Raw genomic sequence first — 21,043 nt, 5'->3', positions numbered from 1 at the left:
GTAGATGAAACATGTGTAATCTTTGCTGAATGGTTGAAAAAATCCCCCCAAATAGCACCTGTCACATAAAAAGAAGAAAAAAGCATCTCTAGTTATATCAATTAATATAATTTATACCGAACAAATATTTAATCAGATATCTGTTACTTTCTCCGTATTGCCCAAATTGTATAACATTTCAACAGCTTATGACATTTTCAATTTAACGTATGAAAAGAACGATATCTATACAAATGTCAATTGCATTATCAGCGTGATCATATCTGATATTGAAATTTTACAAAGTATCTAATGTGAAAATAAAAACATATACAAATTAATTTGCGACATCCTTTATAGCAAATAATCAATTAAAGATTTACATATTTCCAAACAAACTACCTTCCATTTTAGAAGAAATATGTAGGTGTTCAGATTGTTCAATTATTGCCTACGCTGTGGCTAAATTTAACACCGCTTAGTGCATCAAAAATTGAAAAAGGCAATTTAGTCTTATTTGTTTTTTCAGTACCTTCAAATAGTATGTACCTGCTACAGTTTGGTTACTTCTCCGACCTCCTTGGTGCGTGCACGTCGCGGAGAGGGCACATATGGCGCTAACTGGGTCAGCGCCCTAACTAGGTCAACGCTTGATCTAGTTAGCGTCACATGACTAAAACCAGGGAGTGTGGCCTTAAAAGGGGGATCGTCTAGTCTGCTTACCATCGTGTTGGACCTCTCTTCTGCAACCGGGGTGCCGGGTCTGGTTGATCCCGGCCAACTCGATGCCGGATTACCATCTCTGAGGGATCGCTTTCCCGATACTTCAGCTGGTTCATCGACGAGGCTGATGTCGGCTCGGAGCCCCCGACTCGATGCCGGATTACCATCTCTGGGGATGTTTGATTGTTTTACTCCAGCTGGTTCATCGACAAGGTGGGATATCTAAACCAGGCTTCCGGATGCGGCACTTCGGACAAGACAGTTGGTGGAGGCGACGTGCAACGTGGTGGCGAGAACCTTTAGACTGGAGATCAGACCGTTTAAAATGTAGACGTAATAACAACGCTGTCAACAACACTTAAGAAGAATCACACAACAGATGTCACAGAAACACAACGACATACATAATAGATGACACATAACTATGAAGACATATAACTACGATGTAACATAATTGATGTTCAATAACGGGAGTGAAGAAAAGACGATGTGACGAAGGAGGAGGGAATAATTGCAGCAACAGTCGCCCATATGGTTTTAACCGGTGGCGACTATAAAGAAACTCAACACACACACAGTTTGGTTGTCAATGTCTGCTGTAGACCCGTGCCGGTCACTTGAATGTACGTAATCAACCAGACGTTTTGTAACTCTTTATATCTGTGCATTGCAGCTTTCTGTTTTAGTTCCCAAACTGGACTCATATTTCAAACATTTAAAGAAATATATTTGAAAAATTAAAACACTTATCTAAAATCTCTTGTTTTTTTGCATATGCAGTGTTCTATGGCAGTGTGAATACACAGAATAATCATACTCCAAAATAGCGCTAATTTTAATCAAATATTCAATTTGACGAAAGCCGAATAGAGAATTTAATGCAAACATAGTAAAAGCATAGTGCATATTTGGTGAATGACCCATTATGTAGTCATTTCAATTTTCTATTTATTTGTCCTATAACTAATCTATGGCTATACACTGATGGACAGACTGAGGTTTTTTTTTCTTTCATCTTGCTTAGCCTTGCAATCAGATTATTGCAAAGAAACGGATAATTTCGAAACTGTAACATCTGACCATTTACAATTATTTGTGTTCAATAAGCACTTAAAAAGGTTAGTTTGCCACTGCAGTTATTTTTGAAATTTGATTTTCCTGTCCTGAAATACAAACACTCAGCTTTTTATACATAAAACAGTCTTCGATCTGAAAGCTACCTATGTTATTCTGAAGAATTTTTATGTTTATTGATTTACTTTCAACTATAAAGCGATAAAGAGCAAAGAGAAATAATCTTTCCCATGGCAATAGACATTTAAAGTATATGTGTTTAAAAGAATATGTTTAAAACATTTACGAGACAAGAAGGGCATTGGATCAATATTTGATATTCTGACAGGTATTCAATAATAAAAGAAAAATATAAGTAAGAAAATGTTTGCAATATTCACTGAATGCATTCAATAACAGGGCAAACTGAAATACTTCGCATTACATTTTATATAATTGAAAACTCAAGTCACACATGATTTATAACAAAAATGTAAAAGGAAGCAAATTATTAACAACAGAAAAAATACAAACAATTATAAAACCATATGACCACAGCGAATAAAACGTTTCGAGCAGTTCTGTCTGTTCCGTAGAGAACAGAGTAAAGAAGGAGTCTGAGGACATCATTGATGTTCATCATTTTGCTAAAATGTTTGCAAGCTCTTATGGAACATTAGTAGCCTGGCATTGTAGCTGAAGCAAAACTGGCAGATCAAATAACAAAAAACTTTGCTGAACCCAAATAATATGATCGCTCAATTAGGTGGATCTAATCCCCAAACAGTCGCTGTATTAAATATGATAGCATAAACTATGAACAATCTCTTTTGCCAATATTTTGCATATGAGCCGTGCCATGGGAAAACCAACATAGTGGGTTTGCGACCAGCATGAACCCGACCAGCCTGCGCATCCGCGCAGTCTGGTCAGGATCCATGCTGTTCGCTTTCAAAGCCTATTGCAATTAGAGAAACTGTTAGCGAACAGCATGGATCCTGACCAGACTGCGCGGATGCGCAGGCTGGTCTGGATCCATGCTGGTCGCACACCCACTATGTTGGTTTTCTCATGGCGCGGCTCATATTAATTTTTCTGATGAATGTTTCTTACACTTAATTATGTTCATTAGATCTAATCAGTTTGTAACTTTTACAGTTCTTACTTATGTTTCTTTTAATTTAACTTATGTCAAACTTTTATATTTATTCATATATCAATTTATTAATGCATTTTCAGTTAAACATTAAATTTAAATACGTTTTAGCCGAATACTTGTTATCGGTTTACTGTTATTTATTCGATAATGGTTAAAACTTAAACACTTTGCTGGCATTTTTTTTTAATATTTAGACATGGTATTACAAAATGTAGTTAGTATTCTTAAGTTCTAAACACAGTAATAAAGAAGTTTAATGTTTTCTTTGTTGTTTTTTTTTCAGACAGAGCAATTTAAAGCAAAGCAAAAATAAAAAAAAATAAAAAAAATAGGGTCCTGAATTTTGCAATTTGATGATGAAAAATAAATATTTTTTCCATAACTTCATCACTAAAAGAACGTGTTTTAAACGTTAAACGGATTTATTCCCGAGAACCTATTACTTTAAAACACATATAGAAACCTTTTTGAAAAAGTTAGCAAATGAGCCGTGCCATGAGAAAACCAACATAGTGGCTCTGCGACCAGCATGGACCCAGACCAGCCTGCGCATCCGCGCAGTCTGGTCAGGATCCATGCTGTTCGCTAACGGTTTCTCTAATTGCAATAGGCTTTGAAAGCGAACACCATGGATCCTGACCAGAGTGCGCGGATGCATAAAGATGTATTTTCGTTACATTATAATTTTGAAAGAAAAATGACGTTTCTGCTTAACTCGCATTCAATCAAAAAGAGGCTTTTTTCCTATTATTTTTCCAATTCTCCAATCCATAATCAAATATTTGTCAAGTAAATATGCCCGTTATCTTGTACTGTGAAGTGACCATTTACATATATTTACTTTAATGTTTTAAATCAACCTGAGGTTATTCATTTAATTAAACTGCTTGAGATTTGACTTAAACAAATAGCTTTAGATGAGCTTTTATAACCTTTATCGATAATACTTGAATTTTTTAGGACACAGCACGTAAATCCACGTAAATCCGTTAAAGCCCACTAATTAATTGCTCGTTATTTAGAAATCACATCAGTGTTGCAAATTTTCAGGCATATTTTACCTTAATAAAGGATTTAATTGTCATAATAAACTAGAAACTAAAACAATTTATGGTTACTTGTATCTTTGTTTGTTACTTTTAAAATTTAAAAACCCCCTTGAAACAAATAATGCTCTGAATGAATTATTTGAAACAGCAATTGTTGCCGTGTAACTGTAACTGTATTTTTATAACCTCTTTTTGAATTGACGTAAATATATATTATCTAAAGTCATTTCAAGATTTTATCTTAAACAATTGGCCATAGAATACAAATTGACACATTATTACTGTTATCTTTTTATCTGAATAATATATTGACATATAATAGCTCAATGTTAATAACTGCTATATTGAGAGGCTGGAACTTGAAAATAGACATTTAGGACTAAGTTTTCAATGTTTAATCTCATAGCAATAGATGCCATAACCATAAAAGACACAGCAAAATATCACAACGGTATAGATTACAAAACTCTATGTCTGGCAAATTAAATATTTAGAACCTTTAAGTCAAAATATCATGACAAAATAACCGAAATGAGCAATGTCGATCAATGAATACGAATTCGTTCTAGCATTTTGCTTTTTAGATTCGTTTCAGAACTGACAAATAGAGTAAAATTTTGGAGAGCTTGGCAAAATATTAAGTATGATTTCATGATCAGTTAATATAGTAAGCTTTAATATTGCATACAGAGCGATCTTAAAAGATAAGAGAAAATGTGTTGTGATGGTCTTGTACTGATGAAGGTAAAAAAACCAACTTTCTTTTCGAAAAAAAAAATATCAAAGAATGTGAAAACAACGCTTAAAATTATGAGACAATCGTTATGTAGTTAAATGTTGAGACGAACTTGTACATTGTTTGTAAAAGCCTAAGATGAATCTGCATTAAATAATATATTTACGGTATAAATTACATCGTAAAGAATAAAATAATTTTCTTTTTTGAGTGTATATAATATACACATCTGTCAATTCCTCAGTGAAACCCACTAGGGAAATATCCATTTTTCACATTGCATAATATGTACCAATATGTTACATTGCATGAAAAACACATACTGCAATATTACTTCTAAGAAATAAAAATAACAGTAAGCATTTTAGCCACGAGACTAAGAATACTAAATCAAACAAGAGAAAACTGTACATTTTACCTGTAAGACCACGCCACATAAAAGAACAATTGTGTAAATGTATGTCACGTTCCAGCATCCCATCTCCCTTCGTTAATGTTCTCCTTGTTTTTTTTTCCGGAGGTTTCCTTTGCTGTTTTGATTATTGACAATATAAAATTATTTTTATATTATTCTTATTTGATAAAAATGAAGAACTATTACACTGAACCACAATAAATGTTAATTTTAACCCACACTTAACACCACATGTGATTATCTCACTTTCCTATGTCTGCTTCTACTAGGCAGCTTGCAAGTTCAGTGATACAAAAGCGATACATCAAAAATTAACGTAAAAAGCAATATGATACAGAGGTTACAAATGTGGCGACAATAATGTCTTATCGTTTGAGTTAAATGAGCCGGTACTTTAGAATTGTAAACGTATTTTGTAGCATTTATCATACTGCAAACATCATGATCACTAGTAATGATATGATCTGAACTGCTTTTTAATCCAATTACAACGATGATATATGGGTTACAAATGTGGCGATTTATATGGAAATAAATTTTTTTTGAGTTAAATGAGCCAGTACTTTAAAACTGTAAGCCTATTTTGTAGTTTTTATTACACTACACGCATTAATAGTAATGTCCTGCACTATTTTTTTTAATCCAATCACATCGATAAATCTTTCAAGCAGGCCACTCCTCCAATTTAAATACATGCAACTATCATTTAATTTAATAAGTAGAAATATGTATCATATTGCACATCACAAAAGTCCATGATTAAACGTTTTGAGTTTTATATATTATACTTTCATATTAGTTAATTTGTTTTGCTATGTTATTGTAATATATACAAACACATCTGTTGACTTGTCAGATTAAGTATGTTTGCACTTAAAGATGCTTGTTAACGACGCTTTATAAAATCATAGGGAAATGAAAATGACAAAATCAGTTTCATTTTTGAAAATATTTACCAGGTATATGATATGTAGTTCCTTTAATCAGATTACATCATATTACGTACTAACTGAAAAGCCTATAGTCATATAATAGCAACAGTCGAATCTATGACATTCGTTAAGTCATCATATTGCATAGCTGAAATGTCTGTAATCATTTGTATCTGCAGTGACACTGAGGTACTAGGAACTAAACCTACAAAAATATTCTAACAAATATGCTTTACCTGTACACATAAACAAAGAGTGAACTAACAAGAAAATTAAATAACAGACATATGAATAAAAATGAAAATATAAAAATAACAAAAATATCTTGAAAAAAAAATAGAAGGCGTTTGGCGTATGGAAATCAGAATTAAACAGGTAACACTATAGTAATTGTGAAAATGAATTTACTTTCATACAGAGAAGATGTGAATCTATAAACAGGATTAATTTGAAACTATTTTAAACTAAGGATAAAACTTATAGATAGGAACAATAGATGTCATATCAGTGGCAGCTAGTTGATTCTGTCATATTTTCCTGTTTCTTCACATTGCTTTTTCAGCTTTGTAATTAATCTAATTTGAAATGTTTCGCAATGTCCGATTTGTGATACAAAAGTTTGCATTCTCATGTCAAATGAAGTATGATTTTGAAAATTAGCATTTATTTTTGTAATATTCATTTTTGTTCGATTTATCAGACATTGGTTCTTTCTTTTATTCAAGAGGACGGGGTCAGTTCGACTATTATATAATCTTATGCAGTAATTCGTTCGAACTCAAAAGGGAGCACTGACCGAGAAAATTACCTATATAAAATATTGTGCACATATCTTCAAAGACGAAATATTTACAATACAATATTCAATATTCACTGTCATGAAATATAACAGTCATAACTGAACTATTATATTATGTTTTTGTTAGAAAAAAATCTACCTGCAGAGTTATTTGTTATAAATTGATAGGAAAGTAATTACTTATTCTCATCAGAACGTTTGTTTGTTATGTTGTATTTTGATTTAGGATAAAGATACAATATTATCAACTTGAGTTTCTTTCATTTCGTCACAGCTGTCTGTTTGCAAACATTACAATCATGAAAAAGGGGCGTGACGGAACGTGGCATGTAGTACTGAATTCTATTCAGTTTGAATTAAAGGCATTTAAAATAAGTACAAAATGTATTCTTTGCTGCAAGATAGTGTCATGATGTGAAGTGTTATTACCATGAAATAATTAATATATCATGCAATAAAAATATTTTCATAAGAGATATAGAAAATGATATACCATGACATCATTGTTATTATGATAATACCAATAGATGAAGTATTGTCGCTAATGAGGGCAAGACCTTAAAAAACCTTTAGTCGTACCTTTTTGGTATTTCCACAGCGGCAGAGTTTATGTTTATGTTTAAAGAATTGGACGCGATAGTCGGAAGGGCTGAGATGCTTTCCTACGGAGATGAAGGCTCCGAGCTTGAATTCTAGCTACTCCTATTACGCGGTTTTCTTTGGCAGTGCATTATTTTCATGGATGCACCAGTCGACCAAACAGTAAATGGGTGCCAGTGAAATGCTGGAATAAACCGCTCTTAAAGTAGGGTCTCTCAAAGGCTCTGTATATCTTATGTTAATCTTTTAACAAAGCAACAGTAAATACAATTTCATTGTCACTATTTAAATAACTTTGCAAGAGCCTATATGGCATTATACTTATCAAATGAAATTTGCATCATAAATCTAAACTTGAAAAAATTGAATGATATCTATACAGACGTCAGATAATGTCAGATAATAGTTTTGATTTATCTGCGTAATTTTATCATATCAATATCTGTAATGGAATTTTAAGAAAATATCAAACGTCAAATTTAAATTACATATTTGGAACACCCGTTACAGAACATAACTAATTTTATACTTCTAAAAAAGTAATATCAACTACATTAGAAGAAATGACCAAAACGGCCTCCCTAAACCAAGAAACAAACTGTATATTCCTTTTGGGAGCTGTTCTACAAGGTTTTAAAAATAATTGCGAGCAAAATTACGCCACATAGACAAAGGCGAATTACTATTAAGCGACTTTTTAAAAGGGATTTAGAAAAAAGACAAAACATGTCAATGGTATAGTAAGAGGTAACTTGTTTCTGTAAGACACAGGAGTAGCAAATAATACACACATTTATACTGTACCATTCAATGTGATGTTTTCCTGTGATGTTATGTTTTTAAATATTTCTGATCTTGAATATTTACTAAGTATTTAGCGTTAAAACCTAAAATACATACAAACCAATTTACGACATCTGTCATAATTACAAATCAGTATTATATAAAATTTACTTGCTTCCAAACTAATTTCTGGTGCTGTGCGAAAGTCCGTAGGTGTTCTTAAAGGTATATAGATCGAAATAATTGTACCACATTGTGCCTGAATTTTAACATCAGATTTACTAAAAGCAATTTATTTTTGTTTGTTACTTCAGTGTCTTTAAATACTATGTACCTGCTACAGTTTGCTTTTCAATGTCTGGTAGAGACCCGTGCCGGACACTTGTCTGTACATAATCATCGATATGTTTTTTAATCCTTATTTATATGTTGTTTCATTCTATTTGGACCTAAGCCGGGTTCATATTTCATTCTTTTAAAGAAGTACATTAAACATTAAAACACTTAGTCTTGCACATTCGTACACCAATATATGAGATTGCAATACATGTATATAGAATATGGAATATCAGCATATCTCGTATAATAATCAGGTACTTGTGAAAACTGTTTAAAAATATATGAGCCGTGCCATGAGAAAACTAACATAGTGGGTTTGCGACCAGCATGGATCCAGACCAGACTGCACGTCAGGATCCATGCTGTTCGCTTTCAAAGACTGTTGTTATTAGAGAAACCGTTAGCGAACAGCATGGATCCTGACCAGACTGCGCGGATGCGCAGGCTGGTCTTGATCCATGCTGGTCGCAAACCCACTATGTTGGTTTTCTCATGGCACGGCTCAGATTATTATCAATACATTGCACAACGTCAGCCTGGTAAAGCATAATGCATATTTGGTATTTGACCTATACATATAATCACTTTCCTTTTCTAAGTGCTGTTGTGATGATAACTACGTACGCGGTTATACTCATTACGTGTTGAAAAAGCTCTAAAATAGTTATCTGATTAAAGCAAGGTGATAATATATTGAAATAGAATTGAAATAGTATGCTTAATTTTGCAACATTCTGATGAATATAACGTATTTTTCCGTATCATCATCAGAAACGAATATGTTCCACACGAAGCCACAAAATTTTCTTTTACACGAGGCAAAGCTAGTAACGCAATTATAGTTCGGCAACACATTAGGCACCATCTGACAAAGAATATAGATCTTTTACTTACATTTATATTCTAAAACGTTTCTACTTATACCCCAGTCACACATACGGCGCGGATAGCTACGTCTAGCCACGGATAGAAACGAAGTAATCCGTATCGATCCGTACCTGAGCCGTACGGATTGGTACGGATTGATACGGAATACTACTTTTAGATACGCCTCAGGTACGAATCGATACGGATAACTACGTTTCTATCCGTAGCTAGACGTAGCTATCCGCGCCGTATGTGTGACTTGGGTATTTACCAGTATTATGTCACAGGTAACAGTGAAACAAACTCGTTATTGTATTAAGCTTTACTGTTTTCCGGTCCATAATTAAATATTTGTCCGTAATTAAATATTTGTAAAGCAGTCATAACCGTTATCTTGGGTTGTGAAGTAAACATCTATATATATTTACTTTAACATTTTAAATTAATCAAAGGTTAGCAATTTATTTTTAAAAAATTGAGACAAACTTGACATTAACAAACAATGAATACATAAAAAAATTATTTACTTGGACTATTTACGTGTCTCGTTCTTAAGGTATTGGACCCGTAATAGAGTCCTCTTTTTTTCAATTCCTACCATAAACCTACTTTGACTGCAATTTTCTGGGGTGCGTTGGTTCAAGCCCCACTGCGACCAAATTTTTTTTCTCCATATTTTCCTTTTTTCTAGTAAGTTTTTTCTTCTTTCAAGACTTATTATGGATGTATTGTACAAAAGTGGAAAAAATTCATTTTATAAGCGATTTCTTGCTGTTCAAAGTGAATTTACCTCTGAATCAGGAGGGGTAGAGTTAGACATCTTTAAAAATACTGAGTTACATGTGGTAAAAGTTCTCTATTTTGCCTTCATTCTTTAGATTATATATTGTGGAAGAAATGCAGGTAGGTTTTACTTTTGCCCTAAGGTTATTTTTAAATGAAGTAAGCAAAATTCAAAACAGACCCACAGGATTCGACCTTAATTTTTCAATGTTGGAGTTAGAATTCTGTCTCATTAACTCTGTTTACTTGAGGAACCCTAGAAAAAATGATAGTTGCAGTTTTATTTTGTGTTTTATAATTGTTTAAGAATAGTTTGATATTTCTTTTATCAAAATTAATGCTGTAATGAATTCTCTGCAAACGTTTTAGATAGTGGCCATCACATTGAAATTTGTCTCTACTTGAGCTCGAGGAAATACCATAAATTATACAAAATTTACTAAAAACGGCACGGTAAAAGTTGTTTAAAATTTGCAACACAGTGCGAAACTTGGTCAACTTTAAGAATATACCAAGCAAATGCCATTTTTTAAACATTGCTATTAGGGGTCCAGTACCTTAAATGTAATGTATTATTGAACGTCACACGTAAATCATTAAAATCCATCTAAATAACGACAATAATTTAGAAATTACGCAAGTGTTGCATTTTTCCCCCTGAGAGGTAATGGACAGTGAGAACCTCTCACGTCCCAAACAGTGGCATATATGAAAGTTTATACAAGACTCTTTATACAAATCGCCGGTTCTCGAATTTCGTTCTTGACCCGCAAGCCATCCAATAAGAGTAACTTTTATATAACTTTTGGCTAGACTGCATGATGTTTAGTATAATATCAATAACGCGTAGTTAAGAGTGCATCTGTGGAACTTGTTTCCTATTTATCAGAAAATATTGTATCACTCATGTTTTACATGGTTATATTAGCATACAAAGAATTTAATAAGAACTGAACCTATGACCCTAGGTTAGTACAATAATGGACGAACATGCAGACAAGAAGATCAGACTACAATGGCTATTGATGTAAACCGAGATAAAAAAAAAATACCTGAATGTTTACATAAAATATCGCATATAGTATTACCATTTCCATCATCAACTGAGATAAAATCCAACATTATCAGTGTATGCTGGTGATCTATAGTCTGTTTAAACAATTAGTAATTAGCACTGTTTAATCCCCCTGCAATTATCATTGAGTGATTGATTTATTTTTGCGTTTTGACAGATAAAATGATTGGCATTTGTCCATATACATTTTGTATAGTTACCTAAAACAAATAATACCTGTTAAACTTGGCAATGTAATTGCCTTCCGAATAGAATTTAAAAAATTGAAGACAACAAAGCATCGCAACAGATTTGGGAAACGACAAAAAACAAATCGCAATAGATTTGGGAAACGACAAAAAACAAATCGCAATAGATTTGGAAGATAACATATTAAGCATTGCAGCAGACTTGAACGACAATAAAATTATGCATCGCAACAAATTTGAAAGACAAAAATAACAACAACTAAGCATCGCAACAGACTTTGGAGATAGCAACTGATGCATGGTAACAGATTTGGAAGATACCAAATTTAAATATCGTAACTTATTTGGAAGACAAAAAAACTACACATCGCAATAGTCAGTCAAGTGGAGTTCTAATCTCATTCACTATGTAGATCGACTTGTTTAACATTAAATTCAATGCAATTTCAAATAAAACCTTCATATCACATTTTGTCATCTAAAATACAATGAATGACTTTGATAGCTTTAATCTAATGACATAAAAAGCTTCAAACATTTTTGCTGTTTTACTGTATTTTGGTTACGATTCAGGAATAAACCTTTACTCAAAGGTTTAAATTTACTCAAAAGTTTAAATCATGTAATATTCGCTAATTCAGAACGGTCGCCGATATCAGCATTATGTCTGAGTTTAGTTTATTAGTTTATTTAAGTCTCATTCATGTATAAAACAAACATTGACATTTACAATATAAAAAACATTAAGACAACATATACATGACCAATCTATAAAGATTTACAGGAGACTAGAACATACACATTTTATGACTTTGCATGTGGTTTCGAAACAATATACCAATTAAAACAAGCTTCAAGTCGCGAATTTTAAACAGTGCAAACAATGCTACTAATGATATAAAAAACAACAAAAACAAACCCCACTTTATATACAATAGTCTTGGTTGTACAATGCCACATTGATTTACTTAAATTGTTCAATAAACATCTCTAATTATATAACCTTGTTTAGATCTATATTTTTATATTTATGATTAATTAGTCGATGAGTAATATCTTTAGATCCATACGCGAGATAGCATTAAAGTTTTAAATCCGCTGATATAGTTCAGTTTCGAGATCAGCGATGTTTTTGTACTTATAATAATGGAACGGTCTGTTATTCAGTACAATTGATGTGGTTGATAGACTTGATAGTACAGGTAATTGTTAACCATTGTAATTATCCATATTTTGTGGATGTGTTTCGATATCCGACAGTGTCGCTATACTTTTCGATATTTTATTCTATAAACTTCATCTTTAACATAGCGTTTTGTTAATTCGAATATTCTTATGCCGCCATTTTTAATTTGCCACGGACAATATTTGGCAAAACCGCCTAGTACTTCTATAAATATTTTGAACTTAGAAATGGTATTGAATGTAAGCCCATACCTACCATATATCAATCGTCAACTTTCACTATTCAAGTCTTATTATTTTTGTAGATATTGCTATTCAATACTATGTTCCCATGGGAAAGCCATTCTGCCATGGGAATGGCGTTTTCCATGGGAAACATTTGGGACAATTTTGCCATGCGAAATTTTTATTTTTATTTTCATTTAAACTATCAGAAAACATCACAGCTGTCTTATAAAAATACTTTTGAGGTACATGCTAGTTTGTTTATTTAAAAAGAAAAATATGACGTAGACGAAAAGAAGATGAGTAAGCAGAATGACAAGCTGTTACAGCGGGTTTGTAATACATTTATTACTTATTTGTTATAATTTTTAAGTTATAAATTATAATAAGTTAAAATTCATAACCGTTAGGATCATGCAAACCTGCTATAACAGCTTGTCGTCCTGCTTATCGTCTACATTACTCCATTTCCTACTAGAATGTCATGGGAGCATACAGCCAGTTACATACGACAACTGATAAATTATAACCAATAAATTATAACTAATAAATAAGTAAAAATTTATAAATAATAAATAATAAATATCTCTCCAGGGTTTCCATAAGTTATAGATTCAACTCGCTTACAGTGTTGAATTCTTTCATGCGACAAAACTATCCAGCTGACTTACGGAAGATCGATAACTCTAACGAAGTGCCCGCTCGCACCGGGCGTATAAGCTTGAAAGTCGCCATATGACCCGTAACAGGGTCGGCGTGACGATAAACCTAACAAAAACAATATATATTCAATATATATTCATATAGTTCCCAATCTCTTTCTTATATCTACGTTTTCCATATTCAGGACGAACCAATGATGACATTATTATTAATGGTCCAAAATCCTTTCTGTTATAAAAGTATATACAGTGATTGAATTCAAATTCCGATTTAAAGGTGGAACAGGAATATGGCAAAGGTAATAACACCTGTTTGATAACGTCAACAGTTGGTCGTGTCAATACAAAAAAGCTTAATACTTACAATAAAACAAGTGAAGAGAGTATAACAATACGTGGATGTGTTTAAAAAACACATGTACGTCATACAGTCCTTGTTGCTTTTTTCTACACGCACTTTAAACATGCCAACACTGACTACATTTCTTATTCAAAAGAATAATAATAAAAAATACAAGAAAAAATAAGGTTAAATTCATAAATGGCTTATCACAAAGCTGAAGTTTATATAAAAGAATAAATAAAAATTGGAAAACTTGGGCTGAAAGCAAGTTCTGTGAACCATACTGGTCTAGTGTAGTCTAGAGTTGTTTTTAGAAATACAAAAATATTTGCTTTGATATCAATTACTCGCAAAGGAAAAATTCTCAATGCAACTGACATAAACTTTTGATGTTAATATTTCTGTAACATTCAACATAAGTGATTCGTTAAAAAGGAAGTTTTTTTTCTATTCTGAATAAGTCTATATTGAATGAGGTCCAGATAATTTCTACTGAATAATAGCTTTGTGCGTTGTTTGGGGACTAATTCGTGATTAACATTTGATTGGCGTATCATAGTCAGGTTAGGATTAATTTCATTGGTAAACCAGTTTTTGAATATTCTCCATCGTTCGATTGATTAGGCATAAGTATTTTTACGCAAGATGACAGGTTCCGCTCAAGCATGATGTAACTTTACGAAAATATTTTTATGTATTCAAAATCAGCATCGAGGGGGAAAATTAACTATATAAAATAAAGTCCATATTTCATTAAATACGACGCAGTTTCAATACATTATTCAATACGCCCCGTAAAATTTAATCATATTTCAATTACTATCAAACTATTATATCATTATTTTATTCAAACCTATCTTACAGCATACAGAGTCATTTGTTGCAAATTAATAAGAAAGCTTTTTCAAATTCACAAACACGTGTTCGATTGTTTTGTTGCATTTTGATTTATGATAACATTATCTGAAACACGGGTTTCATTCAATCTGTCACGAATGCGCGCAAGTTTTGAAAAAGGCTTTATGAATAAGGGATAAGAAGAAACGTGATATGTATTACATGCACTTCATGTTACTCAGTTTAAATAAACTGTATTTAAAGTAAGTATTTAAACGACCCTTATTTTATCCTTCCGTATAAGAAATAATAAACCAAGAAATGCGATGTTATCTTAGGAGATTGGGAAGCAGTCATGGTTGTTGAATTAATATAGATAGTGTTCTGATATTAAATGACAGGAAAAGATCGAGACAAGACCAATGAAACTACCGCGTTTAATGTTGTGGTTGGTTTTAGGACACAACGATACAGTATATGTCAATTTGCATCTTTCCAGCATGATTGGAATCAAAGATGTTCCATTTATTGGCTTGGACTTGCATTTAGTAAGTAAGCCTTCTTTCAGCAAGCAAAATGGAAGCCTTCTACGAACTCGCTGCCTAAGTAGGAATGTGCAATGCTAGCAGTTTGTAACTTGTGTACCAGAACAATTTCATACCTTACAGAAACTTTAAGAAGTATTTTCAGTCATATCACGAATTGTTCTAGCTTATGGAAACAAAGGAGGAATAAAAAGGACTAAATTCCCATTTATCATAATAAAAACTTTAATACACATACTTGATGTCTAACCTGGATGAATTTTGGATGTATATGTCTTTGATCTAGCAAAGACATGTTAGGGCCCTACATAAAATACAGAATGCACATGCAATATCTCGTTTTGATTTATCAAAATGTTTGCATCGATAAATGGAAGCACTTTACTTTCAGTGATCATAATGTTGATCCAACGATTGTGCTCATGGGAATAATCATGCTTTCGCCGATGAATAACTTTATTTTGTTTTCTTTAGTCTACATGATAAACTGATACAAAAATAGTATGGACCCATCTCGTGAAACCATTTAAAACCGTTTAACTTTTTTACAAGAATATTAAGTTTATATTAAATAGAACAATTAACATAAAATTCCATCACACGAATTGTAGTATTGCAGTTAACGTAGTTTACGTATCATAATTTTCCAATGTCACGGATGCATTCTCATCACTAAATTCTTCTTCGATGTCAATTGTAATATTTTTCTTTATCGAAAACAATCTAATAATATAAAATTAACAAACACGAAATGTATCTACTTAGATGTCAGATATAATTAGTTTATTTATCAGCATGATCTTATCAAATAAATATCTCTGATATTGAATTCAAACAGGGTATCTAACGTCAAACTTAAGGTTCATAAATGAAACCATTTCGTGGTATTTGTTATAGGAAATATGTATTTTGTAAGTAAGAAGATTGAAACAATGTTTATTCAACACTCCACACTGTGGTTAACTTTGACACCGTTAGAACACATCAAATATGTCCTACTTCAGTACCTACCAATCCTTTGTACCAGTCAGTCTGCTACTTAACAAACCAGCCGCTCTTCAGTACACGCTGTTACATTGTATTTTGGTACCAAATCGTGTTTATTCTTTAGAAAATTGGCAGAAGACAGTATTGTCTTTATACAAGACAAACCCTTTGCGGAAAATAACTTGATCTGAGACATGTTTGAAAAGGAGTATTTGAACAGCGCCGTCTTTATGCAACAACATCACAAGGAAGAAATGATAATAATTTTTATGTACAAATGGTCTCATTTTAATCAGAAAACTTGTCTCTGTTTAAAGGTGATTGCTCTGCAGAATTGCTATGAACAAAATGTTAATGTTGACCTTTGGGCATTTTATTTAAATTCACATCAGGTTAATGATGTATAACATTAAATGTTATTCAGAGTGACATGGAAAAATGTAATGAATCGGAAAATTAAAAGATTATGTCGATCTAAAGATTTTTTTTTCGAGTTTTAATTCAACGTGCACTTTATTTTATTTAATATTCTATTACTCTTCATGAAATAAGTAGGTGTACTTCATTGTAGTGTTAACTGTAGTTTTGTTCACGATGTATATCTGCTATATATAGATTTGTCTTTTGGGTCTAATTATCATGGCACCTGCCTTGTCAGTTCTACAGTATTAAAACCGGCAAACTACTAAATGTTACGCCCTTCAAAACAAATCTCTTTGATTTTGTTATCATTTACAGACGAAAAACAGTTAATCCAGCATATTGTTTGGTGATTGAAATGCACGCAGTGTTAAAATGATATCAATACATATGCCAAATATACAATTAATGTATATCAGCATGATCCCATCATGTCACTATCGATGATACTGAATTGAAACAAAGTTTCTAACGGAAGATATAAACACATACAAACCAATTTAGTGAATAATCATACTTCAAAACAAACTATTTTACGTTTCTGAGAAGAAACATGTTTTTAAGGGGATAATGGGACTGAAATAATGTACCAGACTGTGTCTGAATTTAACACCGCTGGTGAATCAAAATCAAATTAAGAAAAAAAAAGTCAATTTAGTTTTATTTGTTTCTTTAATATCGTTAATTAATATGTACTTGCTACAGTTTGTTTGTCAATGTCTGCTACAGACCCCTGCCGGTAGCTGGTATGTACATAAGCAGCCAAAAGATTCAAATGCCATTTGTATACAAACCTGGTACATCTTTCGAACTTTTAACGAATTACAATCAAAACCTAACTCATTATGTAAAAGGAGTCCATGATTGATTTATATACGTCTTTACTTTGTCAAAGAAAGCAGAAAGCATAAAATCTTTGCTATGATAGTTGATGTTTTATACTTTTGTTTGAAGTTTTGTTGTTTTTTTGGAGGGGGTGGGGCGGGGTAGTTTAAGCGGCAAAGTTACATATCAACTTTAATGGAAGAACTTTTGTTTACAAAAGGACCACAAATTAGTCTTCCTAAACCATTACATAAACTGTATCTTCCATGTGGGTGTTGTTCTATTCGGTTTTACAATATTTTAGGGACTCGAAATACGCCATATCCAAGGGAATATTTAATCATGCGGTTAATAAAAAGAGTAAACTAAAATACAGTGCAAAACACGTCAATGTTATAGCAGATGCAAACAACTCAACTAAAAACAGGTACAGGCTGTTTGTAGACATTAAAGTAGCGAATAAAACTAACAAAAGGATACACATATTTAAACAGATGCCAAATATTATAACCAGGGTGATCTTCTCATGTAAAAATCTTTGATTTTCAATGTTTACAAAGTAATTAATGTTAAAATCTAAAATACACACAAACCAATTTGCGTCATAAATTATAATGACAAATCAGTGTTTCATAAAAGTTACATACTTTCAAAATAATTTCTTTTGCTGTGAGGAAATCCGTTGGTGTTCTTTAAGGTATATAGATCGAAATAATGGTACCATACTGTGTCTGAAAATAACAACGCAGACAGACTCAGGTTTACAAAAAGGCAATTTAGTTTTGTTTGTCACTTCAGTGTCTTCAAATACTATGTACCTGCTACAATTTGCTTTTCAATGTCTGCTAGAGACCCGTGCCGCCCACCGGTCTGTACATAATGAACGAGATGTTCATCCTTATTTATGTGTTGTTGCATTATAATTGTACCTCAGTCGGGTTCACATTTCAGTCATTTAAAACGTTAAAACTATCTGAACTTAAAGCCCTCTACAGACGGTAGGTTTTTGTTGTACAACACTAATTATCTCAAAGATGTACAATTTTGAAATTGTACATTTTTCACATACAGACAGTATTCCATTCTCATAAAAATCACAGAGATTTACCTAGTAAACATAGTGCATCAGGTACTGAAAAAAATGTAACTACTAATAATAAAAATAATATTCACCTTTTTATGTTCCATAAATTTGATTACGTATGACACAAATGAGTCACGCCATGAGAAAACCAACATAGTGGCTTTGCGACCAGCATGGATGAAGACCAGCCTGTGCATCCGTGCAGTCTGGTCATGATCAATGATGTTTGCTTTCAAACTCTATTACAATTAGAGAAACCGTTAGGGAACAGCATGGACCAGACTCGGAAACGCACTATGTTGGTTTTCTCATGGCGCGGCTCAAATCATTTAACTTTTCAGTGTCATCCTTTTTCTATTATGCATTAGAAGCCATTTTATATTAAGATTCGTGTTTATTTTTTGGGCAAATGTTTCTGGAATTTCATTCACTTGCCTCTTATCAACTAATTATTTACCAATTTGTTGCTTGTCAACGTGGGTGGTACGTAAGGCAAAACTTACGAAATAGAACATGTCCTAATCTGTAAGTCAAGACTTAAGATTTACGAAATCAAGGAATAGCATCGTACACACGGTAATATTTGGCTGTACATCTTGAATTTAATTGGTGTTGTACAACAAAAACTTACCGTCTGTAGAGGGCTTAAGTCATGCACATTCAGTATGCAAGTATTATGGGGATGCAATATATAAAATATGGAACATCAAGCATAACATGAATATTTATCAAATATTTTTGAAAACTGTTAAACAAGTATTTATAAATGACAAAATTCCAGTTGTTGAAATAAATCTAATACAAGATGATACATTTTGCAATATTCTGACGATCATGCGTAAGTATTTTTCAGTAAGAAAAATGAGTGTTTTTATACAACGCCATATTAACATTTTTGGACGTGGTAAAGTTAGCAGAGCAATGAGAGTGGCACCACCTGACAAAGAATATACATGTTTCATTTATAATTATATTCTACAACATTCCTACTTAACCTGCATTATGTCAAAGCTGACATCGAAACAAAGTCATTATTGTATTAAGTTATACTATTTTCCGGTCTATATTAAATTATTTGTCAAGCAAACATGACCGTTATATTGGGTTGTGAAGTGAACATCTATATATATTTACTTACACATTTTAAATCACTCAAATGTTACTCGTATAATTAAAAAATTGAGACAAACTTGAATTAAACAAACGATGAATACAAGAAACATTAATAATTTGTTCAATAATGCTTTACATTTTAGAACGCGACACGTAAACCGTCAAAATCCAACTTAGTCATGACAAAAACTTTGAACAAGTACTGCGCTTAACCCTTACCCTGCTATATTTCTATAATGAACTTGTCCATCTTTCAGTTTGGACAGTGCCATTAACTGTCTAAAGGGGTGCTTACCGAAAAGGTACTGACTAAATGGCGAATAGTGCAGATCTTGTCCAGACTACAAGGATGTGCAGGCTGATCATGATCTACACTGGCCGCAAAGGAATCAATCGTGCCCAGCATGATAAGGGTACTACAGCAAACTTAATTAAAAACTAAATGTTTCGCCAAACAAAAGAATAAACTATCTAATAGTATAATGTATTCAAACATCTAATATTCACCTTGGTAATCCACGATTTCCATTGAGTTTGATGTGAAATAACACAATTTATGTTAAGAAACACTATTTTCTACAACTCCAAAACACGTTGTTTCGGTCTGATAGTATTTCTACACTAACGCATGCCTAATTATCTCAACGTTCAAGCCATGTCAATAAACGTTTAATATGTTTTATATGAAATATGTTGTTTTAATTCTTAAAAACCCACCGAAGCAGGAGACTTTGAGATCACTGATATAATAGATCACTTAAGATGTACAGTGTACAGATTCTCACAAATATTTTCATCAAATACAAAAACAGGTTTGATTGATTCTGTTGAAGGTAAAGTGCATAATGAATCTTCAAGAAGATACTTTGGAAGTACAAGGCGCAACACAACCAAGCAAACTAATAGCAGTTGACCTGTTTGTTCATGAGAGGTAATACCACCAACAGCGGTTTATATGGATCTTTATTATATGGCTCCTAATATAGATCAACGGTCAATAATTTTGGCTATTGACCGACAAGCCATTCAATAATTGTATACTTTCATACAAAGTTTGACTGGAATCCATGATGCATAAAAACGCGTAATCAAGAATTTTCGTCTTCATGTGGAGTTAGTTTCTTATTACATTAATGCGTTTTATCAGTAATGTTCTACATGGTTACACTAGCATTCGAGAATTCAGCAAGAACCCATGACTCTATGTAAGTAAGATTATATACAAACATGCAAAACAGAAAGATTAGTCTATAACATTCATTTATGTGAACTGAGATAAAAAAAATACCTGCAAGTTTTTATAGATTTTCACACATGTAGAAATGCCATTTTCATCA

At 32.4% G+C, this 21,043-nt stretch overlaps 1 protein-coding gene across 3 annotated transcripts in view; it reads right to left on the bottom strand.

Moving 5' to 3' along the window:
• LOC123554456 (A disintegrin and metalloproteinase with thrombospondin motifs 18-like) overlaps positions 1–21,043 on the bottom strand; it is a 120,002-nt gene that overhangs the window by 88,626 nt on the left and 10,333 nt on the right. Inside the window, exon 1 of one of the 3 annotated variants that reach the window (XM_045344622.2) lies at positions 5,118–5,281. The exons of the other annotated variants lie outside the window; for them this stretch is intronic. Coding sequence (XP_045200557.2) covers positions 5,118–5,180 — 63 coding nt within the window. The 5' untranslated portion in view covers positions 5,181–5,281. Of the gene's footprint in view, positions 1–5,117; positions 5,282–21,043 lie in introns of those variants that run through there. 3 annotated transcript variants of the gene reach the window in all.

Source organism: Mercenaria mercenaria, chromosome 7 (assembly GCF_021730395.1).
Source record: "Mercenaria mercenaria strain notata chromosome 7, MADL_Memer_1, whole genome shotgun sequence".
In the NCBI taxonomy this organism is placed as follows: domain Eukaryota; kingdom Metazoa; phylum Mollusca; class Bivalvia; order Venerida; family Veneridae; genus Mercenaria; species Mercenaria mercenaria.
This window is presented reverse-complemented; position numbering and strand designations above follow the sequence as displayed.